Consider the following 26,911-nt stretch of genomic DNA (forward strand, 5'->3'; position numbering starts at 1 on the left):
GCAGTGACCTCACCCGCCGCGACGGGGCGGGGCCGCCATCGCCTCAGGCGGCAGGGGCGTGGTCGCGGGGGCGGGGCCGGGGCGGGAAGGCGGTGGCGGCCGTAGCGGCGGGTCGGTCGCTCTCGGTCCTTCGCTCCCGAGGAGCAGCCGGGAGTGGCAGAGCGGGAGCGAGGTGGGCGGCTGTGGAGGGCCGGGGGATCACTGGGGCAGTAAGCCGGGAGCCCGGCGCTGGGGGCGGAGGGTCACCGGGCCCTCTGGCGGGCCGCTCGCCCTCAGGGGAGGCCTGTCGTGGGGCCGGGCGGGCTGCGGTGCTGGAGGGGAACTGGGGGACCCGGCGGAGCCGGGGGCCCCGGGCAGCGGGGAGGCGGCCCGCCAGCCCCGGCGTTCATCCCCTCGAGTAGGCGCCGTGAGGCGATGCTCTCCCACAGCTCCCCTGAAAGCCTGATTGCTTATTTATCGGACCCGCGGAGGCAGGAATAGACCAAGTGATTCACTTAGGGATGACTGACGGAGCCAAAAAACCAGATTTTGGTACTCAGAAGCTCCTTGGGTGGCTGTGGCGGCTCATCTCTGACAGCGACAAGCCCTTTTGTTACTTAATGAGGTCCCCCGATAATAGCAGAAATCCTGTTTTATTAGCAGTAACACAACTGACAAAGCACCTTGCGCTTGCTAAAAGAGGTCGGTTTTCCTAGGATTTGGAACACTGACTTCCATTCCAGGTTATGCGTTACATCATGGGAATAATGTGAGCTATTCTAGACACGTACTGTAAATCTGAAAACATCTACCGTGACAGAAGTTTCAGAGTTACTTCACACTCCTCATTTTTATCAGAGAAATCACATTTGGGGAAATCGTTATTTTCATTAAGTAACACTAGTTCCTGTACAAGGGAGCTGAGGAACCCGCTGGCAGGACAGGAACAAAGAAACGTGTATTTTAAAAAATGCAAGAGCTTGAGCAGTGGTGAAACTTAACTGTGGCGATTGCATTGATTTCCACTGGAGAGCAGTAGAGGCTTGCACCGGGTCTTTTTCCCTCTTTTGGACTGATTTAAGGCAGTAACTGTGCGTACACTGCCTTGGGTTTTTTATGTACTGAGCTAGCGGGTCTGTGCAGGGGTGACAAAGAAGAAGAAAAGACTTCAGCCCCATACGTTGGATTTTTGTGTAAGTTCTGTTTAGACCTTATCCTCCTAAGCTAATATTTAACATAGTGCAGGCCAGGACATAGGCAGTTAAAATACACATTTATTTCTAAATGCGGCAAAAGGAAAGAAAAGCTGTTTGCCTTTTGATTATGACCAAAAATTATATCTTTTTAGTTAAAAAATCTCAGAAAAGGCATATCCCCTACTCACATCCCCTCAAGTGAAATTTTCCTTTAAATTCTAGGAAATTATCCCTATCAAAAGATTATTTTTTTCATATTTCTCTTTAGCTGTTGTCCACTGAGAAAATGCAACTTCTCTGCGTTTGCGGGCTCTCTGCCATGGGTCACAGCCTTTACTTGATGCCGGAGCATTGAGGGAAGCTGCCTTTTGGACTTTCTCTCTCCCTTTGGGTCATGCACGGTTTCCCACCTGCCTCAGCGGGCCGTATTGTGGAAGACACTGAGGGCCTTTGGGGTGGGGGTTATTGACTCGTGGGTTTTTTACGGAGCCTGAATAAATCTTGCAGGGAATGCGCAAAGAGCCGAAGCTGAGAGGTAACCCCATTCTGCTCTCAGGAGGAGGCTGGCAGGCCGTGGCTAATCACAGTGGACTTTTAACCTAGACCTCACCGCGTTATTCATGCATAAAACCGCATAATGCGAGGCTGGCTCTAAACAACTGCAGATTATTGTGAGGATAAAAATACCAATTGCCTGGAATTGTAGCAGTGATCCTTTTCTCTGTGTAGAGTTTTACAGCCGTTGCCACCACACTTGGCAAACTGCACAAATACTTTAGCTCAGAGGATGTGCGCTCTGGTGGATGGCAAAAATGGGTCAAGGTGTCTGCTGACAGCCTTTAAGGGAAATGGTCTCTAAGGAGATACTATTTTTCTGCTGTTTCTATTAGCAAAATTGATAGATATGGTTTTCTTTCGCAGCTGGAGCGAAGTCCATCACTGAGCAGGCAGGCTGTTGCCACTACAATTGCGGTCAGACTGAAGAGTACAGGTAGAAGAGAGCCATTTGTGCTCGAGTTTTACTTCTAGTCACCTGGGGGCGCGTTTCTAACGTGGATAAATGAAGTATTTAAAAAGAAAAACATTACAAAAATTACCTGGGAGCCAAGTTTCAGGTGGTGTAAAAGTGTATCTTATTGCCAAGTCTTGCCAGTGTGATCCCGTTTAATGAGGTGCACCTCGCAGTCAGTGTGAGAACAGAAACTCAGGGGTGGAGTAAAAAATAGAACAAGTTATGGAATTATATCCCACTTGATTGCCAGGAGATTAAGGGACTTTGATGGCCTGTCATTTTAGTAAACTAATCAAGCATATGAAATGGCACAGAGAAACCCGATGGTGGTGTCTTTGTAGCTCGGAAGCGGTGGCTGCCTGAGGTAACTACGAGAGTAAAAGGCAATTCACGCGCTCGGGAAAGACCTGCCTGAAAAAGAAATTAGTTATCTGGATAATATGAAAAATTATATTCCCTATCCCTAGAAATAGCAGTTTATTGGAAAGTAAATTGATTTGCAATTTACCAGGGAAGAAAATTAGCCCTTGAATCAGTGTGGGGTGAGAAGAGCTTAACTGGGGGGTTACCCAGAGGAGGAAATTGTTGCAAAAGCTGAATTCTGTGGTGCTTTATATCTTAAAGCCTAACAGAAATCAAGCTAAAACCAGATGAATGACAGCAATACTTAGCTAAATGAAGAGTAGTATAGCCACGAGCAACACAACCTGTCAGACTTACGAGTCTGGTTACAAGGAGGAAGAGGTGCACAGCACGAAAAGTGGGTCCCGCTGAGAGCGGTGCGTGGCACAGATCTAGGCTGTTAGCTGAGAGCATCGTAAAGCTGGGGCCTAAACGGCAAAGCTAGGAGCTGTGTTTAAGTTCTCATTAATTTTGGAGACATTCACAGTCAGCCTTTTGCCGCAGGCCTGTTTTAAAAATCTCTTAAACTATTTTTTAGCACTATAACTCCTACTTAAACACTGGTTTTAAGTAACATGTAAACGGCTTGAGCTCAGTAATTACGCTTAGCTCACTCACTGAAGACTTAGAAGGTCTTTACTTTCTCTTCCCATGATGAGTCCATTTTTAGGAAATTATTTGTCTAGACTGTCTGCTTCTTTGCATTTTAGGTAAACATGTAATTGTCAATGTAACTTAGTAATTTTGGTAGAATTTTCAACCAGCAAAAGAGCTGCTCCTTTATACGTTACAAATAACAAGGAAGCATGTTTCTGTGGTGTTTCAGGTATTGTATCATGCACAACATGCTCTGCTAATCATGGATTTATCTCAAAAGTGACAAAGATGACCCGTATTTAATGAGGTTAAAGGACTTGGCAAAGACCTATCGCAAAGCCGCAAGTAGTGCTTGCCCACCTTATGGCAAGTCCTAAGCTTTAATCGTTAAATGACATAGTTTTAACAAAGCTCTAAATAGGTGTCCTAGAGCTGCTTTTAAGTTAATATTTTTCTAAACATCCTGTTTCTAGAGACCTTTTTTCTATTTTTAAATATTATTTTGCCTTGGTGAGGATTACAGCATTAGAGTTTGTGATAGTAGCATGAAACATCTTAAATAAATGGGTATTGAAACAACAGGGCGTAGTGGATTGATATTATCAGAAGAACGCTCAGAAATTCAAAGTGCAGAATAACTCCAGGGGGGACTTGCTAGAATATACAGCGCTGTGGGTTTTTTAAAACACCTTTCCTTAAATCAGAGAGCTTGGAAAAATATGACCACCATAGTATGATCACACCTGGACACAAACACCCCTGAATACTGGTAAATGGGTTGGATGAATAGGTGCTTATGTCAGATCTAGATTCTCCCACCAGAACTCAAATCAGGACGTGGATGCGTGATGGGCTGCGGTGGAGAAAAGGAAGTGAGGAAATTCATGCTGAACTTTTAAGCTTCGGCAGCTAAGTCCTGCCCAAGGGGAAGTGAAAATCACGCTATTTTGCTTTCAAGAAGAGCCAGGGAGTAGAGCCCGGGAAGTTCATCCAGTTTGAGAAGCAAAAACAGGACAGAGGCAGATGTCCTCTCAGCAGGGCGTGCTGGGAACGCGTGAACTTGGCTGTCCAGATGTTTTATCCTCAGATCTCTCATAGGGAATGAAATGCTCGAGGTGAAACAGTTTGACGGTAAATTGTTGAAGGGCGTTTTGACTCGGAGATCTAAAATGGTATAACTGGCAAAAAAAATTGCTTTCTTTAAAGAACAAGCTTAAAGAAAACAGAACAGTGTGATTGACTTGTGATAAACAGTATGATCGACCCCCGGGCTGGGGCGGGGGTCCCAGTGGATCCCTGGGGCGGGGATCACTGGAGTGGGGTGGGCCCTGGGGGTGCCTGGGGCTAGGGACGGTCCCTGGGGCCGGGAGGAAAGGGGTCCCTGGGGCGGTGGGGGTCCCTGGGGCAGGGGGTGCCTGGGGCCGGAGCGGGCCGGAACGGCCAGGCCCGCGTGCCGTGCCGGCGCCCCCTGCAGGCGGGAGGCCGCGCCGTCGCCATGGCAACAGGCCGCCCGGTGCGGCGGCCCGCGGGGGCGGCTCAGGGCTAAGCCGCGGCGGGCGGCGGCCGCTGCCACCGACCGGCAGAGCCAGAGCCAGAGCCAGGCCGGGCCGGTGAGACGGGGCCGGCAGCAGGTGAGACGGGGCGGCGGCGCACCGGGCAGGGCACGCCTCGCCTCACGGCGGGCAGGGCTCGCCCCCGGGGCGGCCGGTGGCGCGTCCCCTGCAGCCCCGCTCGCCCGTGCGCGCGTACCCCGTGTGCGCACACACGGGCAGGCTCCGGCAGCTCGGCCCAAAAGGCGCGCGGGGGCCTCCCACGCCGCACTCCGAGGTGCAGCTGTGACCGTCCTCGCCTTCCATCCCGCTTAGCGCTGGTCGGGTTTTCATATTTGCCCGTTGCCTGTTCCTGTACGTGGCGCGGTGTCCGTGTGTCCCACGGGCTTGGGAGCGCCCGCGTACGGCGGCTGGTTGATCAAACCGGTGCAGCTCACGGGTTAACGACCCTCAGATGTGGCCGATGTAATTACAATAATAGCTGGTATTACACGCGATACAGGGCTGTGATTGCGCTTGCCCGCCGGTCCTGGAATAATGACTTTTGTTCCCTTCCTCCTTAGGACGATGGCTTCCATCTCCGAGCGCACCTTCATCGCCATCAAGCCTGACGGGGTCCAGCGGGGGCTGGTGGGAGAGATCATCAAGCGGTTCGAGCAGAAGGGATTCAAACTGGTGGCCATGAAACTGGTCCACGTAAGCTTTTCTTAACTTGTATGTCTACTTTTTTGTATAAACTGTGGCCTTAAAATAGAGCCACTTGCTACGATGATAAATGTAGTCCTCAGAACAATTAAACCTGAAATTTTGAGAAGTCGTTGAAGATTTTGGATATTTTGGAAAAGTTCCAATTCCCAGCTCTGACTAAATGCTTTAGACGTGCTAAGCGTGCTAATTTTAGTAACCTGATGTGCTTAGTCTGAAGAGAATATTCTTTTAGGTGCGTACTATACCTAAGAAATATCTTCAACAAATATCAGGCCACGTAAGCTGTCTCTATTGGCAAAAGATACTTTTCTAGGTTTGGCTGTGGTTAAAGCAACCAGTTCAAACCGACATCGGCCAAAAGTACTTCTAGGAAGATGCTAGCAATGCTGAATCTTCAAGTGCGTGCAAGTTCTGGGATTACTGGTGCTCTGTGGTTAATCGGTGTCACTTCAGTGTGCTCTCAAGTTCTTACAGTAAGCTTTTTTTGTTTGCTTGGTTGGTTTTTAACGCAGGCCTCTGAAGACCTTCTGAGAGAACACTACATCGACCTAAAAGACCGGCCGTTCTATGATGGCCTGGTGCAGTATATGCACTCTGGGCCCGTTGTGGCTATGGTGAGTTCTGAACAATGAAAGGCAGCTACGAAAATATACAGTTTGTCTTACGGGCAATAAGATGGTGTTACCTATTGACTTCTAGTTTACTTTTAAAAGGACTTTAAAACCTAGATTCAAATACTGTAATTAGGAAGATGTGCTGTTAACTCCTTTTTCTTTAATCTTTTTTCGTCATCTTTCTCTCCTTTGAGTCAGTATGTTGATGAAGAGGGCGGGGGTAAGGGGGAACCAAAGCTGGCACCTTGAGAAAGAGTAAACCTGCACAAAAACCCGCTGTGAAATGCCATGTATTAAGCAAGTTGAAAAATGGTGGCGCAATATTTTTACTATACTGCTGAGCTATAGTAACTTTGAAAATCTTTTCCAGTCTGACTTCATTAGCCAGGATTTTATCTTTTTTCTTCTTTGATAGCATATTTGTAAAACAGTTGAGCTGGAGGCCTAGATCTTCAGGGGGCAGACAGCTTTGTAAGGCCGTTTATAATACTGAGGTGTAAAATTGTTCTCCTCCCACCCTTGGTGAGGAGAGGTATTGTGCAGAAGGAGAGGACTTCAACAGATGCTTCAAGAGTCTGACAGAAAAATTGGAGATAAAATAGGTCTCACTATTAGGAATATTTGGATTGTGATTTGTGCCATGTTGGAAAGCATTGTGTAATTCTAGAAGGTATGATTAACTCTTGCTACTTTATCTACAGCTAAAATTTAATAATCTCAATGGATTTTTTTTTGAAGGTGTGGGAAGGTCTTAACGTGATTAAGACTGGAAGGGTGATGCTGGGGGAAACTAATCCATTCGATTCAAAGCCTGGCACTATTCGTGGTGACTTCTGCATTCAAGTTGGAAGGTATATTTTGAAACTACTGATGTAACCTAAAGACCCTAAATGCCCAGCGGTGCGTCACGGTATCTGTGGGCACTGCGCTCCGCCCTTGTCTCTCTTATGCCCGGAGCCGCCGTTCCCTGTGCCTGTGCGATGTTACGATCTAAAGACAGAGGTCAAGCGTGGTCCTCCCCATCGACAGAAACGATGAGCAAACCCAGGACCGCATACTGCGGGCCTGTTGCGACTCTGCGGTTACTTACAACTTCTCTCCGTAATGGAGACCACTTCAAAAAATGAAGCTTGCTTTGCCTTGAGTTTGTGATTTATATCACTTTTACATCTCCATTTCTTTTCGTAGGAACATCATTCATGGAAGTGACTCTGTAGAAAGTGCCGAGACAGAGATCGGTTTATGGTTCACTCCTGAAGAATTGGTTGATTACAGAAGCTGTGCTCATGAATGGATCTATGACTAACTGAGCCTGTACCTTCTGATATCCTTACCGTCTGTAGAGAGCTGCTAGCCTCTAGCTGTTTCAGAGCCCTGCGTAGAAACTGGGGGAAAACCCGTCTCAGAAATCTGTGAGATTCCTCTGTTGTGAATATTAAGTATAGTCAGTGTTTGCTGCTGCTTTGGTTAAAAAGCTGTCAAGGTATAGATGGAATTCTACTTTTAAAAAGCTGCTTTCAGCTGTGAGAGACACGATATTAAAACACAGAGCGTATAATGCGTATATTTTCCTGAAACATGCTGTAGTCAAAGAGGGTATTTTGATAAATAGAAAAAAAAATAGGTTAAAATGTATTTGGTAAATAAATATGCAAATGGCTCAGGGACAGAGGCTGTTAAAATTATAGGGGACAACTGGCAGTATGCAAACACACTCATAGCATGCCCAGATGTTGAGGGTTGAACTTCATGTCAAACAAATCCCCGCGCACGAAGCGGCTGTAGGAAAAAGCTTATTTGTTTCCCTCTCCAGAACGCGCCGTGCCTGTGCACAGGGCACGGCTTTGATGAAAACGAGCACGTTCCTCTAGGTTGACACCATTTCAACTTGCTTTTTTTTCCCCACATGGGATTTATTTTGCATTTTAAGGCAGGATTAATAGGCCAGGCTTTCTGAAATGCCATTTTATGTGAAAAGAAGATTAACGTGAGGATGTGGGAGGGCAATGTACCTTCAGCCACGTCACTGTAGCAGTCTTCTGAGTCGCACAGAGCAACCCGGAGTGATGTTTGCTTTACTGACCAAACAGCTGATAATTTGCTATGTTCTTATCTGCGTCCTTTCCTGAACAGTTGGAAGTACAAAGCCAGCTGTTCGCGGAGAAGGTGTGTCAGAAGTGACTGTAGCGTTGGTATTTTAAATGCATTTAGTCATGTAAAGAAACACAGACATAATAACAATGTATTTCAGGAGAGGTGTCTGCTTCTATTAGAGAAAACTATCAGCCTCTCGCAGAAATTTCAACAACGAATATTCCCTGGCTCTACTGGGCGAGGAACAAGAAATGTGTTGGGGTCAATATTATGTATTTATTTACCTGCAACAGTGTATTCATTAAAAGTAAGTGTTTCACTAAGTTAGTTGTTCAAACTCCTAGAGTCTTTTCCTACAGCGAGTTCTTGTTTCAAGTACTAAACTGTGCAATGAATGTTGAGCTCAATGCTTCTGATACTTTATGAAGGTATCCAACTCCTAAAAAGAGATGGTAGGAAATAAAACATTTGCTGTTTCTTAAATGAAATAAAAGGAAATTTTGATGGTTGTCTTAGAGCTAAGAGCTCGCTCAAAGAGCTAATGAGCGTAAGGAGAGGGAACAGAGTCCCTAACCACCAAGCTGTAGGTGACGTTGTTAGCTTCTCTCCTGAAAATACTCAGTGCTATAGAAAATAAGTAATTAAGCTGAGGGTTGTAAAAGAAAGGGGAACATGTGACAAACCTGGGTACAGGATGAGTAGTCTCCTGTTCCATTTTTGCTTGAAGGATTACTTGAGGTTTATTTTTCTTGATTTCCTTACTACAAAATAGAGAGATTTGGGGTTTCTGGAGATGGGGGCGTTGTCAGAAAGCTACCGATTAGTATTTCTAATGCGTTTAGACCGAGAGGAGGTGGAGGTCAGCCCGCTCTCGGGAGACATGCAGCGCTCCTGCGCATCTGAGACGCCTGAGCAAGCACGTCCAGTTTCAAGACTTGTAAGTGGCCCGTCAGTAAGAGACTGCCTAGGTACTGCAAAGGGTATTTCTTTAGTATTAGAACTGCAGTGATGGTATATGGTTATAACTAGCTCAGGAAGAGAAAACATGTTTTGTAAATTAATAAAGTACCAAGAAATAAACATGATAAGAAGTAACAACACTTCTGAAGTCTCGTAATGCGGAACCGGGGACTGTGGAGTTTTGCACCTGCACTTTGAATCTTTGCAGCTTCATCTTCCCCTGTCCCAACGAAAGACATACCACCGAAAACTCCCTGGCTTACAGATCCTACATCCCTTTTATTTCAAGCAGCCGTAAGGTGTGCTGCTTGGCTTAAACTAGGTTGGCAGTAGCAACTGTTAGCAGGCTGCAAATGGCAAAGTGAGTACCTCTCAGTAAAAAAAGGATTTACTATAGCTAAACATCCTTAATCCTTTCACTGTGGAAAAGGCTGTTGCCCCTGTTGCTGCAGCTGGAAGGTAATAACCCTCCAAGGCTGGAGTTTACTCACTGGGTAAAAAACTGGCTGGATGGCCGAGCCCAGAGAGTTGTGGCGAATGGGGCTAAATCCAGTTGGCAGCCGGTCACGAGCGGGGCTCCCCAGGGCTCAGTGTTGGGGCCAGTCTTGCTTAATGTCTTTATCAATGATCTAGATGAGGGGATTGGGTGCACCCTCAGTGAGTTTGCAGATGACACCAAGTTGGGCGGGAGTGTTGATCAGTTCAAAGGTAGGAAGGCTCTGCAGAGGGACCTGCACAGGCTGGATCCATGGGCTGAGGCCAATTGTGTGAGGTTTAACAAGGCCAAGGGCCGGGTCCTGCCCTTGGGTCACACCAACCCCAGGCAACGCCCCAGGCCCGGGGCAGAGGGGCTGGGAAGTGCCCGGCAGAGAAGGCCCTGGGGGTGCTGGCTGACAGCCGGCTGGGCATGAGCCAGCAGTGCCCAGGTGGCCAAGGAGGCCACCAGCCGCCGGGCTTGTGTCAGCACTGGTGTGGCCAGCAGGAGCCGGGCAGGGATGGGGCCCCTGTGCTCGGCCCTGGGGAGGCCCCACCTCGAATGCTGGGCTCAGGTTTGGGCCCCTCGGGACAGAAGGCCCTTGAGGGGCTGGAGCGTGTCCAGAGAAGGGCAGGGTCTGGAGCACAAGTGTGCTGGGGGGCGGCTGGGGGAGCTGGGGGGGTTTAGCCTGGAGAAGGGGAGGCTGAGGGGAGCCCTTCTCGCTCTCTGCAGCTGCCTGAGAGGGGCTGGAGTGAGGGGGGGGTTGGTCTCTTCTCCCAAGTCACCAGTGACAGGACGAGAGGAAACAGCCTCAGGCTGCGTTGGGGGGGTTTAGGTTGGAGATGAGGGAAAATGTCTTCACCACAAGAGCAGTCAGGCCCTGGCACAGGCTGCCCAGAGAGGTGGGTCAGTCACCGTCCCTGGGGGCGTTCAAAAACCGTGCAGACGTGGCACTTGCGGACATGGTTTAGGCCGGGGGGTGTTGGGGTGATGGTTGGACTTGAGGATCCTACAGGTCTTTTCCAACCTTAATGATTCTGTGATTCTAAGGCGGTCCCCGGGGAGGTGAAGGGGGCAGGTTCGGCGCCGCCCGGCCAACAGCTGCCCGCGGCCGGGCCGGCTGCCAGGCGCGGCGGGGGCTCGGCAGCGGCCGGACCGGGCGCTGGGGGAGCGGAGCGGAGCGGCCGCCGCCAGCCCCAGCCCCACGGTCCCGCCGGGCTGGCGGGTGTGGGCGGGAGGGCGCCCAAGCGAGCCCCCAGCCCCGGCAGGCCCGCCCCCAAGCGCCGCAAGCCGGGAGGCTCCTCCTCTCCGCAGGGCGGGGGATCCGGCGGCCGGTCGCCTCCTCCTCCTCCTCTTCCTTCGGCGGCAGCGGTGCGGGCGGCTGCGGGAGCTCCGGCGAGGTGAGGCGAGGCGAGGCGAGGGTCGGGGCCCCCCGTCCCGCCACGCGTCGTGAGGGGAGGCCGAGGATGTGCGGGGCCGCTCTGCGGCAACGGCGGGCGCCTCACGGCGGATCGGGCGCCGCGGCGGGTGGAGCGGCCGGGCCTGGCCTCGGCGATCGGAGAGGGCGGCGGAGGGAAGGGGCGGGCGCGGGGCCCCGGGGCTGAGCGCGGCGGGGCCGGGGCCGCAGGAGTCGGGGCGGGAGCGGGGCCGGGGCCGGAGGGGCTGGGGCGGGAGCGGGGCCGGGGTCGGGGCGGGAGCGGGGCGCAGCCCCAGCCGCTGCCACGTGGGGGCCGGGCCATGGCGGGCCGGGCGGCGGCTGCCCCCGACCTTGAGGCGGCGGCGGAGGCCGGCCTCAGCCCCGCGCCTCCCTCCGCCCCGCAGCGCCATGGCTGCCAACTGCGAGCGCACCTTCATCGCCATCAAACCCGACGGCGTCCAGCGGGGGCTGGTGGGAGAGATCATCAAGCGGTTCGAGCAGAAGGGCTTCCGGCTGGTGGCCATGAAGTTCGTGCACGTAAGTCTTTGCGCCGGCTCGGCCCTCAGCGCTTTCCCTCCCCTCCCTCACGAGAGCTCCTTAAATATATGTATCGTCTTAAATAGATGTATGTGTACCGGGAACCCGATGCCGCATTTGCGCAATGGCTGTAAGTCCCATATCTCGCGCCAGGCCAAGCTTTCTGTCAACCGCAAACCTTTGATCTCTGCCCCTTCCTAAGGAAGCAGAGTTTGCTCAGGTGGCTTCATGCAGCCTAATTAGGAGAGCTGGCCTGACCTTGGCTGAAGGGTTGTACCGGGTAGCATCGTCCAGACACCTTGTGCTCAGCTTATTGCTGAGGATTACTGTAATGCAAAGACATAACCGACGGCTCGCAACGCTGACTGCCAGAGAGGGACGGCGTGCCACGTCACGCACTCCCGTGATGTTACATTAGCATCTTTCACCAAAACCTGTGATAGCGTTGCAGCAGCCCTTTATAACGTTGACAACCGGTGAATCCAGTCACTAATGCTCTAGTCTTACAGCAGTAACACCTTTTGTGGTATGGTATCTTGAAAGCGATAATTAACATTACATCTGTTCTTCTAAAGGCCTCTGAAGACCTTCTCAAACAACATTACATTGACCTCAAAGACCGACCATTCTACCCGGGTTTGGTGAAATACATGAACTCTGGACCTGTTGTGGCCATGGTGAGTGGCTTGATTTTACTTAAAGACTACTTTCTTGAATATGTCTGTCTTGCATTCTAAATTATTTTAAAATACTCAGATATACTGTTACAGAAACACTTTTGCGAACTACCCAATTCCAATAGGGGCAAATGAAAACCAAAATTAAAAGGAAGACAAGCAAGTAAGAAGTTACTGTTTATTAACAAGAAGGAAAGCGTGCATATATAAAACGCCCATTAAAATGCTTAGCATGGGTAAAGCAAAATTATGGAAAGCCAGTCTTCTGCACCAAAGAATCTTTTGTTTTGGGCAAAAAAAGGGTCAGGGCTCTCCCACAGAAACCCGTCTTCTGTGTCATTCTTTTCTGCCCTTCCTCTAAACAATACGCTGCCCCAGCAGCATCTCCTGGTTTGACCGTGCACCCAACTAGGAGCACCTGCAATGCGTCAGGCTCTCCCTATCCCATCACTACAGAAAGGTTTTGAAGTACATCCATTAGATCTGAGGCTTGGCCAAGTAACTCCCTTGCTGAGGTGACGATGCTGATAGTCCTTTTTATAATCACTTCCAGTTTATATGGTTTTTCCCTAGTCGGTGTTACAGGCCTAGGAGAGAGTCTAGGCGAGATAAACTTTTTTAGTGGTGAAGCCCTTGTTTCTTTGCAAAGTGTTGCTAGCAAAGATTAATCTTTGGTATTTTTTTTTTTTTTCTTAAGGTATGGGAAGGCCTCAACGTGGTTAAAACTGGGAGAGTAATGCTAGGGGAAACAAACCCTGCTGACTCTAAGCCTGGTACCATCCGTGGTGACTTCTGCATTCAAGTAGGAAGGTTTGTGCTCGGTTTGTTATCAGTCGAGATTTAAGAACTCAATGTTGGTTATCTTCTGTTGTAGGAAGCCAAAATTGTTGGTCGCTGTCCTAGTCTGATGGTACTGTGTTTACAGGTCACAACCCATAGCGGCTACTTAAGAAAATGGCTTGGTACAAAACTGACTTTTTTTGAACTACAGCTCCTCGGCAGAGCTCCATGTAAGATCAGGCAGTGGCCGCTGTAGTGAGGTAGCCCTCGTCACCCTGCAAGGCTTGATTAGCTCCTGTAGTGGGGGTGCTTGAGTACCGTCCCTGATGTAGTCATCCTGCAGCTCTAGATGCTTCATCCACATTTTTGCATATGGAGAACGACCAAGCTGCTGAAAGCGTGTTTTGACACAAACAATGCATTTTCTCCTTCTGCAGAAACATCATTCACGGCAGCGACTCCGTGGAAAGCGCACAGAAGGAGATCAACCTGTGGTTCAAACCCGCAGAGCTCATCGACTTCAAGTCTTGTGCGCATGATTGGATCTATGAGTGAAATGTGTTTCCACAATGAGGTGTGCCTTCTTAACACGTCATCTCATTCCAGCTACTGACCCGGGGAGCAATTATCACCACGGTTATCTTAGTCGTTCTCAGCAGTGTCAAATAAATGGATATGAACTAACACGTTGTGGTGCCGTCACTCTAGAACAGACTACTGCGCTCAGATAGTCACAGCGCTCGCTCTGCTCGGTCTTTCAACATCATCATCTTGTAGAGGGAACAGTTAACGCAGGCTCCCAGGTACAGGCGTACCAGAGTAACAATTCAGCGACTTTTGTTCGTTGCAGAGTCGCTCTGAGGGCTACTAGGGTGCAGGACAGTTGCAAAGCCAAGCCGCAGTGCGAGGGCTGAAGGGATGCTGCGTCCAATGCGGCAGGACTGAACTACAAGAAAAACGTGATCCTACCCCGTGACAGCGTTTCCCTCCCTACGCAACTAAAAATACCAGCTGTGAAATATGAGACCAAGTGCTCTCTAGTAAAGGCTCATCTAACACCACCCCCCGTCTCATATTAAAAACCTCTCCTTGTGCCCCGAGCTGCCCGTGCTCTATTTGCGCTCAGACCAACGCGCCCAGTTACGCAAAACATCCCTGGTTTTACAGTTTTTTCGTTTTTTTTCGTTTTTTTGCCCGCAGTCCCTTCGCAGAGAAACAAGCTGGAAAGCGTTCACGTACGTGCCAAGGAGCACCTATTAAACAAAACAATCACTATTCAGAAAAAGACTTTTTATCATTTTTATTTTGTGTAAAAAAGGCAAATTTAGTGAATTATTTTCATCTTGTACACAAAGTTATAATTTTAATGCTTTTCACATCCATGCTGAAAATCTGCAGTCTTGTAAAAATGAAAGGAACATTAATTTCTCCAAAAGCATTTTTTTTTTTTCCACTTGGGTACATTGCATGAGAAAGCTTTAAATACTCTCTCTGACCACACAAATTACCAAGAAAATAAAAGATTAAATTTGTACAGATATTGATCTATATATCAAATACATACAGAAATGATGTAAAAACCCTATTTGTTTAATCTTGATTCCCGCCCCAATGTTCTCCCGGGGCCAAAGCTGATGCCTTTTTTTGTATAAATGGCTGTGGCTTCTTGTTTTAAATATGAAAATTAAAAGGAAGAAAAACTCAGTTTAAATCACAGTTTTTTTAAAATCCCTTCCCAATAAAGGATTGTTACCAAATATATTAGCACCATCGTACAAATATTGACAGGAGAGGGTATTCACATCACATAAAACAACAATAAAAAAAACAAACAAACACTGAAACCCGTGTTAGTATCCGTAGAACAAGGAATTGATAACTGCTTTAGCTTTCCTCAGATGCAGCAAGGAAAAGGTTAAAGAGTTGTATTCAAAATAACGTAAAAAAAAGATCAGCAGAAAGGTTTTGAGCAATAGAAGGGCAGCTGCAACGTACGGTACATAACCTGCGCTACCCCGCAGTTATAAAAACCTGCTACGCCAAATACTGAAATTAGTTTGACCCCACTGAAGATTTCAGATGTCCCAACACTTCGCTGCTCTTCTAGCCAAGTAACACGGCCTAGAGTAAAACGAGGACACGAATACCGAGAGCCTTGGTACAAATACAGTGAAGCCTACGCTACAGCTTCCAGCGCCAACGGGGAACCCACTCTCTGCATGAGAGCCTTCGCCGGTGGAGTTTTGCTCAGCCTTTCCTTAAGCCTCTCCCTGCGCGAGTGGCCCCAACAGCTCTTTTGGCGGTTGGCTTCGGGCAGGTTTCACTGTACTTGGCGACCACATCATTAGGTATACTTTAAATTCGGAAGAGAAATTTCAGCCCTAAATCCCAAGATGCAACTCCTGCTGAAGTCACGTGTATACAGAGAACGCACGTCGACTCACGCTTTAGTGTTTAATGAAGAAAATGCCTATTTTAAAAAAACATTAAAGACTGACAGGCTTCAAATCCAACTCTTACATTTCTCCAACACGGGAAGCGCATCCAACACTTAAGCGCTCCTTTTTCCCTCGTGCATTTGAGGAGTAACTCAGAAATCAGGTACGAGCCTGGGCAATACGCAGGCGGCCAAGGTTTAGTGACTTGGCGATACGCCTTGCTCGTGACTAGCCCAAGCTTTCACATTATGAAACACAAATTAATGCAACAGATTTGTTACTCAAGTCAGAAGCTATTGATGAGAAAGGAAAGCAAGACTCTGCCAACCTTGTTCCAGCTCACTGGGACAATCTGCAAGTTGCTGCATTTAAAAAAAAAGTAAAAAAAAAAAAATCGAGTTATATACTTACCAAACCAAATCAATACTTGCAGAGCTGGATTGTACAGCAGATTAAATTGAGAACACGGAAAAAAAAAATATCAAGGCTTGAAGTGTCGTTACAACAGTCTCTACTCCTACCTCTCCAATCCAGGCTGTTCAAAAGAAACGTCACGGGTGGGTCAGAATCTGAGCCAACGTATTTGAAGTCTACCAAGTCTGACAAAGTCCTTTTCATGGCTATTTTAGAGAGCTAAAATGTCTTTACCACCTGAAGGTACAGATACTTTTAATCTGATACCCCGATTCTGTCAATATAAGAAGCTGTTGTTAAAAAGGGGTCATTTAAGAAATTTTACCAGTAAGGGAGAAAAGAATTCCAGACATTCCTACACTGTACAGGACATTTTTTAACTTCCAGTAGTAAATACAAAACTTTACATAATTAACCCCTCTTGCATAGAATGAGGTAAACCTGTGCATATTACCAATACTATGTACCCAAAGTTAGAGCAATATTTTAGAAAATAATCAAATTGCTGGTTTTCAACTTTCTATGCACTTTTTTTTTTTTAAGCTCAAACAACAATATACAAAAACGGTCTCCTGGGGCTCTGTGGGTTGGTATCCTTAAAGCATTTCTTAGGCTGTAGGAACACAGATGTTCATCATTTTGATTAGTTTTTTATTAAGCCCTAATTTATGGTCAAGAGTCAGATGATCATTGTACTGCTCTGAAGGGGACCTGCTAAGACCCAGAAGCACTTATAGAACATATGCAGTTAATTCCTGAGAGTTTAGTTAATGAACCTTACTGGTAAAAGCTAAAGCTCTTGATGCACGTTTGTCCAGTCACAGCTCTGCAGGGCTGATCAACCATTTTGCTAATCAATTCCACGAATGAGATAATTCACAAAAACGTACAAGGTTTAGAAATACGGAAAGATAAAATCCATATCATTAAGAGCTCATGCTGAGATACTTTGTGTTTTACTGGTAGTCATTTGCACCCTTTTACATGACTTCTGCCTTTAAAAAATCTGGACAGTTAAGCAGGTGGGGGATTCTCAAAGTGAGACACAAGGGTTCCAGGCAATAAGCAAATCCAGTTTATGAATTATATACTAGAGAGTATGTGATTTCTATACTGTGCTCAAGTCTCAACTTCCATGTTACACTAGTGCAGCAAGAAAAGAATATTGCAGGCTGTGCAGAACTAAACTCGGTTTTTTAACCCACAATGTATGGCTCCTTTTAGCTCACCCGAAACCACGTGGAACATTGGTTTTAAATGTTCACAAATAAATAAGATGGTAAGGAAACATCTAGGTCTTTCTGGATGGAATAAAAATAAATCAGAATACTCAGAAGTTCCTTCCCACCACCAGGGGAGGCCTGAGTTACTGCCCGTCTAAGTTTCTTTTTAGTCTAATTTTATAACTAAAAGTAATCTTCCAAATGAGGGAGTTTTCTGACGTTCCAGTTTGGCATAGGGCTCTGTAAACATTTGCTGAAGCATTCCAAGACTACAGACACTCATGTACGGACAAGAGCTTTATAGCCCCAATCCAATGCCCACTGCAGTCAAGGGAGACAAGGCTACTGGTATTAATGGGCACAGAATCAGACCCTAAGGAACTTTTTTTTTAAAAAAAAAAAACACCTCATATATATATATATATAAAAAAAAAAACATTTTAAACTAAATAAAAACATCTTGCAAAGCTAACATCTTCCTCAGGTGATGGCTCCATTGCAACTGGGGCTACTCACTGAGTAGAGCTTTACAGGACTACCTTCCACGTACAATTTATGCCTCTAAATTAGGGCTTCAATACCTTATTTTCGCAATAAAAAAGCAGAGGCGTGACCAGTGCAGTTCGCAAGAGTCTAGAAGTCTCCCAACTTGTACCAAAAAGGTTCATTTGTTATGACAGTTCATTTGTATTTGCAACTATATCTTCCTCCAACCGCTTCCCACAATCATGCTAATTAAACTTTAATCTTACCAAAAAATTAGAATTTCAGTTCTTGTTAACAATGCACAATAAATCTGAACTTGAAAATATTACAAAATTCTTTCAAAAGCTTCAAATACAACACAAAAGTGTCCATTTTTGTTTTTAATAAATTGAAAAATCTTTTTCACTAAAATAGTTTCCCCGCCCTTCCAAAAAATTCTGAACTGAGTCTAACTCATCTACAGTTAGCAAAGTGCCCCAGGTACAGTCACCTGAACTGTACCATCGAAGTGGGAACAAAATCAGTCAGTCTTGGAGAAAGGCTCTTTTCCTATCACCAATACTCTGCCCCTCACTCCTCTGAGCTGCCTCATGGTTCCTGTTTGATGTAGTAACTGGCAGATCCGTTGCTTTCCTGATCAGATGCTCCTTGAAGGAAGCTATACTCTTCTCCATCTAGCAACTCCTCCTTCAGCTGCAGCGAAGTAACTAAAAATAAAAAGATGATAATTAAAGACCTATAAAATGCAAAGTACAACTTCTCCTTCAATTTACTTAATAGTATTTAAATTGGGAACAGACCCCCCATTTCCCATTTTCTTATATTCTACATTTTAGTGATGCCTTTTCAACACTCAGCATCCCACAGAAAGCAGATGCTTTCTGACCATAAATTGAACCTTCAGTTATGCTCCAATATTAACATATCTGAAGGAATCACTTACAACACTGTATTCTCTGCGGGGTTTTCACAAGAATTTTAAACCGCAGGTTTAAGAACGTAACTGAACACGTTAACAGGAATAATGACTGTTGGTCAGAACAATGCTCGTTTTACTGCTTACTCTTTTGTTTACTTCCTATTTAGGCTTTACGCAAGTAAAAATTAGATTAACTGGTGGCCATTTACAATCGACGAATCATGCTACTTCGCCCCGTTTACAGTAAACGGTCTATGCGAGACAGGAAAAAGCATGGACAAAGATTTCTCAATACATCATAAAAATTTTAAGATCCCAGAAGATGATGTTTTGCTTGAATGAAACTTTTTTTTTTGTAGTTTCAATCTTCTCTTCTTTCTTTTGTAAAAAGAAAACAGAAATGAGATCTAAGACATAATAAAAGATGTTATGAACAGCAATAATGTCACAATTACTTTTCCAATTTCATTAATGAATAGTGATAATTATCAAAATATGAGCACAATGAAAAGGACACTGAAAAGAAAACATGCCAAGACTTTCATTAAAGGTGCAGTACCCACGTTAAAGGGTTGATTGTACAAAAAGAAATGGTTCTCTATGACCAAATGAATGAGAAGAGTATTAAAGCTTATAGCTGCTGAATGCAAAGTTTATGGGCGTTATCAATGTATCTTGAAATGCAGAAATATGCAGTGAGAGGAAAAAACCCCACCCATAACCTGTTGCTCCTAATAGCCCTGCAATAACTTACGTAGCCCTGCCATAACTTACAAGCCACTTGATTATTCTTTTTCTATGTCATCTTCCATGTGGAAACAAACTCTTGTGCTAAATAAAAATAAAATTTGAAATTAAGATATTTAAAAATGTCAAAAAGTTGCCGCAGAATGCAAACTCTCCTCATTTCTTTCCTTAATAGATGCCTCCTCCCACCTACACAGCCCACAGTCCCTTGCTTTTTTTTTTTCCACCCTAAATACTTTTTCCTGCATTATACCCAACGCTGATCAAGAGTCTTGATCTGTGGAGGACAAAAGAATTGCTGTCTAAGTGATAAGACACGTAACTGGTTAGTTGGATGTGCTGCTCATACCTCAAGCAAAGGCTACAGAGAGGTCAGGGACCCAATCTGAAACCCACCAGGCACGTTCGTTTTGCCCTCTACCCCCAGCATTTGTAGAATGCCGCTGCAGGTACAAGAGTAGAAACAGTCTCCATAATTTGACTTGCCTCTGGCTGCTTTGAACCAAAATCCTTACATTTAGATATTTAATGATACTTGCTTCATTTGTCCCTATTATACAGCTTTTAGCTATAATCCTCCGTACGAAAAGCTTAGCTACAGCTACACAGCTAAAGTTACACAGAAGAAGAATAAAAGCTAATGGAAGTCATCCGACCCATCATCTTGGAAGTAAAAGGGACACAGATGCACAAGGTACCCCCCGTTTTAAATAGTCCCAGTGATTTACCTGGAGACAAAGAAAGGCTGTGTCTGATGCAATGTCATTCAACCCCCAAAACATGAGTACAGAATGGAGCAACATGGTCCAGAATACGTGTGGAAGTAGGGCGAGTCTCAGAACCGTCTCCTCCTCCGACGGGCTGGCTACAGGCTCTTAAAAAAAGTGAAGGTGCCCAACAGTTGCATTTCATTGCTTAAAAGATCATTTCACATGACTCAAAGATGCCGAGTACCCACGCACGGTCAAGAAGCACCGTACCTTTGCTGGAGAACAAAACCATGCTACACACAAGATGAAGTACTGAAACCTTCTCCTGTGCTTGTGACAGGACAAAAGGGACAGGAGTTGTTTAATGAGCCTTACTGAGATCTCCGATAGACACGAGGTTTTAGAGCAGATGCCTGTCCCGTCACTAACCGTACACTGCTTCCATTCAAAGCCAGAGAAGCATCTCCTGCAGCGTGCCTACATCCTAGCTAGGGCTACTGAAAAGTGAGGCAGTGCACGATGCTGAGGAATATGCATGCAATTAAGTGCTGGCTGATCGCAAATGCGGTCTGAACTTATCATATACTACCATGGTTACGCCCTCCTCTCCCCCAGACTTACAGGGTGTGGTCTTGCTCGTTTCAATTTAAATTTCAACACCTTTGGGCAATAACAAGGCTACATCACAAACAAAACTGATTTTGTTCAGCCTCTCCAAAATTCAGAGCTTTGAGAAGTTCCCCCAAAAAGATCATAGAAAAGATCGATGGGTGTCAGAAACCGAAGAACACAAGTGTTTCGTAGGAACTCAGAGATCTAACAAGGCAGAAAACTCAGACTGTGCATGTCTGTGCAGTACATAAACGCACCTGAGGTGCAGATCTGCAGTAAGGGAAGAAGAACAGCTGTGCAGAAACAAACACTCCAGAACACTCTCTCCTAAGCAAGGCTTCTCCCTTGCATCAAAGACTCTGTTAAAAGACAGGCACCTACACGTGAGTAGCAAGCTGAGGTGAAAACAAAGGAGTTCTTGAGAAGCGTTGAGAGGTGTGCAGAAGAGAGTCAGGATTTGCCCTCGAGAGGCAGCAAGGAGGTTACCGTGATCCATTCTGCTAATGGATAACACAAGGACAAGAGAAACCGTTCTGGATGTATTCCATAGGCAACGGTAAGTGCCAATACAGCAGCCTGCTCAGAATAAAGCAGGTTTACAGAAGTGTAAATCAAGCAAATCTGAAGCTAAATCTATCATCCTGACAAGTGTCCTGCAGGGACAGCGTAATCCCCCTTGTCCGACAGATCATACGGCTACAACGGATTTGTTAGAAGTGATTAGTGTTCCAGCTACATGATATTGCCACACATATTAGGAAAAGGGAAGAGGAACAAACTACCAGATCCTTGCAGTGGATTTCTGTAATTAAGATTGATTACATTACATAAACTATCCTTAAATAAGCTCAAAATTTTAAGCTACTTGCTCAATATTACTGATAAATGAATTTTTAAACTGTTTAATCATATAGATGCTCAATTATACTGTCATCTTTAAACCAAACCCTGGTTTTACAGCAAAACCAGGGGGAATGATCAAATTCTAAAAGGACAAATTATTTTCAAATATGTTTTCTGTATTAGTAACCCACAAAATTTCAAATAACTCTTGCATTCTGAAGATCTTTTCCCAGATAACTGCCCTTTTTTGACACCAAGGTAAAAATTGCTCCTCATTTACAAGACACGGTGACTTTCTCTGCAAAGGTAATCCACACTAACTTCCTGCTCACATCAAATATTCCCAAATCCACATTATTATTCAGTTTTACAGAGTGCGTTTTTGTATTTTACAGCTCTGCAGAGCTCCTCTGTGCCTTTGTGCCTCAGTAACCTACAATATGGCCTCCTACAAGGTTCTAACCGGCTGCAATCCTTTTCTGTAAGTAATTCAGTGATGTGGTACATCAGTGAGAATGAAAAGCTCTCTAACAGAAAAAAAATAGAACTAAAATTTAAAGGAAAAAAAAGAAAAAAGAGATTTGATGAGTCAGTAGACTACATGCTAGACCATGCTTAGTTCCCCACCCTGTCCATCATTTCCCTCTGCAGTAACACAGACTGATGTGGCTAGTTACCTGGTTTGAGGCTGGGACTGAACTCTCGGCTAGTCCTGGGAGGCTGGAAGGCCTCCGGGGCTGTCTGTGCTGGAAGGGTTCGATACGGAGGAGGAGTCAACTCGTCATCACCAGAGAAGCTCCTCCGCACCTCACCTGTCATGGGTGGGCTGGACAAACTGACAGGTTTCTTCCCAACTGGTATCTTCCTCTCTAAACATCAAGTCAAACTAAAATAAACGCTTGGGTTAAAGTGCATTAGGTAACTCAGACTGTTCACTAAGAAATGGCTCTGCTTCATATTCACTGGTTCCGGAAAACAAGGGCCTGAACAACAGCACCATTCAGTTACTATCAGGAATATTGTTCTCAACAACCACACGTTCGGCACTGAATTCTAGAGACTGGCTGGTAGGACTTGTAAGTGCATTGCTTAAAACCACGATCCACTTATTTCATACTCTATCAATGAAATACAAGTGCTGTAAATGGCTTCTGCTGCAGCTACAGTCAATACACAATCCTCTGGTTGGACACCTAAGACATACGGGCTCAGTTAGAAGCTGCAGTTGTTTCAGTGTGTGCGCCTAACAGGGAGAGAAAGGACGGTTCTGCGGAAATAATCCAGTCCAGGCAAAGTTTATCATCTCCAAAAACCTAGTTTAAAAATACATACTCTTAGTTACTTTAGAATGGTGCTTCCCATTTTTGCAGTGCCTTACAAACATCAGTGAGCATTTCAGTGTCCAGGAAGAAAAATCTCCTGAAATGCCTTCAAATAATTAAACATAGCATTAATGAAAAAAAATGTTATGGAAACGATTTCCATGCAAATTATTAATGTGTTCCTCCTTTATCACTAAAATGCTCCAATACTATGCCTGAGGAAACTTCTCTACAATCTCAAGGCTTGCTACAATCCCAAGCACTGTAATACAACACCCCCACTGTCTTCAGCTGTATCAAAACTATGGTTGCTAATGCTTAAGTATTCTTAGCACTGTCAGATAAAGACAACACGACAAACAAAAGCCTAGCCATAAAGAGAAAAGGTAACTAGATTATGCATATGCCAAAGATATCATCATGCTTAAATATTCTTCTTAAAAGACGACTTCAGGATGAGGCTTTTAGAGAGATAACACCATAATTAGGCAGAACGTTGTCTACAGAAGCCCAGCTTTTAAAATATTGAGGTCACATTGTTGTGTCAGTAACCTTATTCCAACATATACACTTACTAGAAAGCAGACACTGCATTTTTAATGAATTGTCCAGGTAAACTGATAAGCTACCCTTTAAGTATTCACCTGCACAGCTTTCTGACCAGTAGGAACATAGTACAAAATCCCACCTGCTTGAAATAAACACTCTTGGAAACAGAAGTGGCAGTGATTCCCAAGTATTCACAAAAGCGCGCACAAAACTTACACTTGCAATTAGAAATCGACAAGTAACACAGTAACTATCCAGCAAATGTGCAAACTACAGGCAACTTGATTTTCCTTCGAGTAAGAAGCCAGCAGCAAGGACGGGTGCCCTGCTGGCTGAGAACGGAGGGACAAAGCAGGATAAGTCAAACAGTCCGGCTGGTATTTTGCATGCATACAGAGCATGACACAGTTATAAAACATTCTAATTAAAAGTACAAAACTAGAAAGGGTCAAATAAGCATATCTTTACAATCCAAGTGCTAGTGAATGGGTTCACTGTCAACATGACAACCTGCTTGCATAGCAGCGTAATCAATCGAAGAAAAAACCCCAGTTTTATTGAAGGCTAGGCCATGTAGGCCGCTAGATAACTTCTACTCCCTTTGGGACAGCCTCCTTATCTAAGATAGGCCTAAGCCATTGTTACAGCTTTCAGAAAATTATTTCATGCTCTGTGCATCAGTAATCACACCAAATTGTTTGGGCATTGCCAACAGTTTACAATAGTAAATGGTGCTTAAAGTAAGTCCTAGGAATATCTCTATTACGATCAGCACCTATGTGAAAGGGGCAACAGCCTGACATTTAATTTTTCTATTTTCATTACTCCATGTGTGCTCATTAACTACTTCTAAGTCACAATGACACGGGGGCAAATTAACATTATGTTGCCTGTTGTAGATTTTAAAGAAAAAAAAAAGCACAGCTGTACCCTCAGCTCCAAATTTACTTGCTTTTATGGATTAAGAAATTATCCTAAACCAAGATCTCTTAAAATCTTAACCTGTATTCTTTTGCTGTTGAGTAAAACATCACATTGCGGCTGGATGCAACGCTTGTTAAATTGTTCCCATTCAGTGTTAAGTGAGCGTTAATTCAGCCGGTTATACTGGTTTCTGTAGTGGCAGAGTAGCATAGGAGCCTGACTTTCTCTTTTACCATGACCCCGTTATGGCAGAGTTCGCTCTGTCACCAGTTCTGCTTCACCCCGAATACGTGCTACTCGCTCCTCAATGGACTCAAGTAAGGGGGCAAAACCACTGCATTAGAAATCTGCATCGTTATCCACAGCAGGGTGACTCAGATTGTGGAGTGCGTTGCAATCAGAAAAATATGCGGAAGCAATACCTCTCTGCTAAAAATAATCTGGTTTAATTAAGACATATACAGAGTTTCTTGTTAATCAGCTGTGGTTACTTTGCCATGAAAGCATTACTACTGCATTAAACGGTTTTATGACTGAAATCCTTTTCAAAGTAAGACTTGCTATTTATTTTTCTTCACAAGTGCTGAACAATAAGAGGCTACAGAAAACAGTTTCTTATTTCCTGTGACTCGGCACTTCTGTTGCCATAGCCTACCAAGAATAAACACACAGGATGCAGCCAACTATAAACTTGCACGACCTCCTCCTCTCATCTCCTTTTGACGATTAAGTGGACTTCTTAATATTGAGTAAACAGTCCAGAAAAGAAACGCATCAGAAGTTCTTCCTTGTTTCCATAGCCCACATTTACTTCCTGTTAGTGACAAATTACGAACAAATTCCACTAGAACAAATCTCCTTCCTATGGCGCTAGATAGGGGGAATTTCCCTTCTAGTGTTCGTGTCACACTTAACTGCAAGAGAGATGTCAAGAAACTTCTGCAGAGTGGAAGGACAGGGATGAGGTAAGGCGCAGGATGGCCTAGCATAGCTTGCTAAACAAAATCTGCTCAGACAGACCAGGATTACCTAGAACAGGTCCTACACAAAGGTAGTTAATGATACAGCCATCTTTCCCTAGCTTAAGGCAACAGCACTCACAACTTTCTCTAAATATTTTCAAATCAGCAGTTTTTCTGTACCTGAATTCTCTTTAAAATTACTGCTGCAAGATTCTGAACAAGACCTGGATTTTGCTGTTTACTTCCTCAAACAGCAGAAAGGAGAAACAGTATGATGTTTGAGGCACCCAACAATAGGTCGTAAGAAGTTCCCAGATACCTGCTTTACCTGGTCAACTTCTTTTTTATGTTCAAAGACCAGAATAGCACAAGCTGCCTTCTGCAATGACTAGTGAAGAAGGTTCCAGTTTGCCTTAATACATCCATTCACAAATTTACCGTGAAGACAAGGGTTTTAATTCCTCACATGAGGTCTACACAACTGCAGCACTGCTGCTCAGCTCTTCATTTAGGTCAATTTTCCTTAGGCCAATTTTTCTATCACAGGGGAAGCCCCAGATAAAAACAAAGTTTTAATCTCATTTGACACAATTCTCAATCAGTGCAGGGAGTGAGGGCAGAGCTAACACAGAGTTTAGTGTCAGGTCCAACTCAGAATGAAGATCCCTTTTTTCCTGTCCCAGGTCAATCGGCCCTTCCCTGGCAGCTACGTCTGGGGTGGAACTGGAATCAGTGGATGCCTCTTATTTCAATACAACAAGCTACTGTTCAAAGATAAAAAGATTTGAAGTAACGGAAATTGATGACTTGTTTTTTAGCTTACACAAACCTGTCTGATTTTTTTTTTCCCCAGCCACCTCAAGATTAGTTGATTAATTCCATGAAAAAATTTAACTACTCTGGTTGAAACTGAATTACTTTAAAATAGATTAGCATCTTTCTACAGACCCCTGCTCTAGGTTTTATGCAGGAGTTCTCTTAGGGGCTGTTAGCTCAGCTGGCACAATTCCAGCTAGCAACTGGTCCATTTAATCAGCCTTCACGATGAGTGCCAGACTCTTCTAGAGTTCTTTTCCCTCACCATGTTTCAAGTTTTAGCTTTATGAATCTTTCACCTTGCCAATACTTTCCTCCCATATCTAGTCCTTTATCTAGGACCAGCGGCCAAAGGCACATCATAGTCCTTAGAGATCCACATCACCTGTGGGAGGTCTCCCATCACAGCACTGGCAGTAACATTGAAGTAATCAAAATGATCGATGCTTTCTAAGACAAGGCTGTCCAGAATTTAAAGACCATTAAGGATTCATCATCATGAAACACACTTTACCGAGAACACCTGCAAAGCAACTACACCTCACATATAAAGAACAGCATAGTTTGGATTTCAACAGCCTCTATATTTCAAACTGAGCTTTTAAGGGACTGGGGAAAACTGTTCTATCTTTCCGGGAATGTGCCTTAACTTTTGGATGAACTCAAGTCTCAGACAACAAAACTCTCTGGAAACAAGTCTAAATAGGTCAAGACGATACTGATTCTAATGGCAAGAAAGGCCTAATGTTCTTACTTTGAAGAGTATTTCACATAAAATCTCTCCTAATGTTACGTTAAGGACTGTTAAAAGATTATTGCTGACTTAAGGTGAACTAACTTTCAACATCAACAAAACTGCTGATTTGATTATCTGCCAGGCTGTCCTATTAGAACATATCTTGACAAAGGAACAGCACCAATTCAAGATGACAGGTCACAGACCCTTTT

General features: G+C 45.1%; 2 protein-coding genes across 18 annotated transcripts in view; one reads left to right on the forward strand and one right to left on the reverse strand.

Moving 5' to 3' along the window:
- Positions 1-72: 72 nt before the first annotated feature.
- NME1 (NME/NM23 nucleoside diphosphate kinase 1) lies at positions 73-13,682 on the forward strand. Of its 10 annotated transcripts, none has more exons than XM_075110930.1 (7): positions 79-172; positions 1,123-1,172; positions 2,097-2,166; positions 5,300-5,432; positions 5,957-6,058; positions 6,797-6,909; positions 7,247-8,475. In XM_075110930.1, the coding sequence occupies exons 4-7, from the start codon at positions 5,304-5,306 to the stop codon at positions 7,362-7,364; spliced, it is 462 nt and encodes a 153-aa protein (XP_074967031.1). In that variant the 5' UTR covers positions 79-172; positions 1,123-1,172; positions 2,097-2,166; positions 5,300-5,303; the 3' UTR covers positions 7,365-8,475. The 10 variants fall into 10 exon arrangements, with proteins under 10 accessions (XP_074967028.1, XP_074967031.1, XP_074967027.1 ...); XM_075110932.1 differs by lacking the exons at positions 79-172; positions 1,123-1,172; positions 2,097-2,166; positions 7,247-8,475 and adding exons at positions 11,409-11,541; positions 12,117-12,218; positions 12,916-13,028; positions 13,436-13,682; XM_075110927.1 differs by lacking the exon at positions 1,123-1,172 and having other exon boundaries at positions 73-172.
- A 4,239-nt stretch (positions 13,683-17,921) lies between these two features.
- The window catches only part of MBTD1 (mbt domain containing 1), a 36,809-nt gene continuing 27,819 nt past the window's right edge, over positions 17,922-26,911 (reverse strand). For 7 of the 8 annotated variants that reach the window (XM_075110917.1, XM_075110913.1, XM_075110915.1 and 4 more), the window contains one exon: positions 17,922-18,266. In XM_075110917.1, coding sequence (XP_074967018.1) covers positions 18,148-18,266 — 119 coding nt within the window. In that variant the 3' untranslated portion in view covers positions 17,922-18,147. The remainder of the gene's footprint in view (positions 18,267-26,911) is intronic. The other variant, XM_075110918.1, reaches the window with a different exon arrangement.

Source organism: Phalacrocorax aristotelis, chromosome 16 (assembly GCF_949628215.1).
Source record: "Phalacrocorax aristotelis chromosome 16, bGulAri2.1, whole genome shotgun sequence".
NCBI classification, from domain to species: Eukaryota; Metazoa; Chordata; class Aves; order Suliformes; family Phalacrocoracidae; genus Phalacrocorax; species Phalacrocorax aristotelis.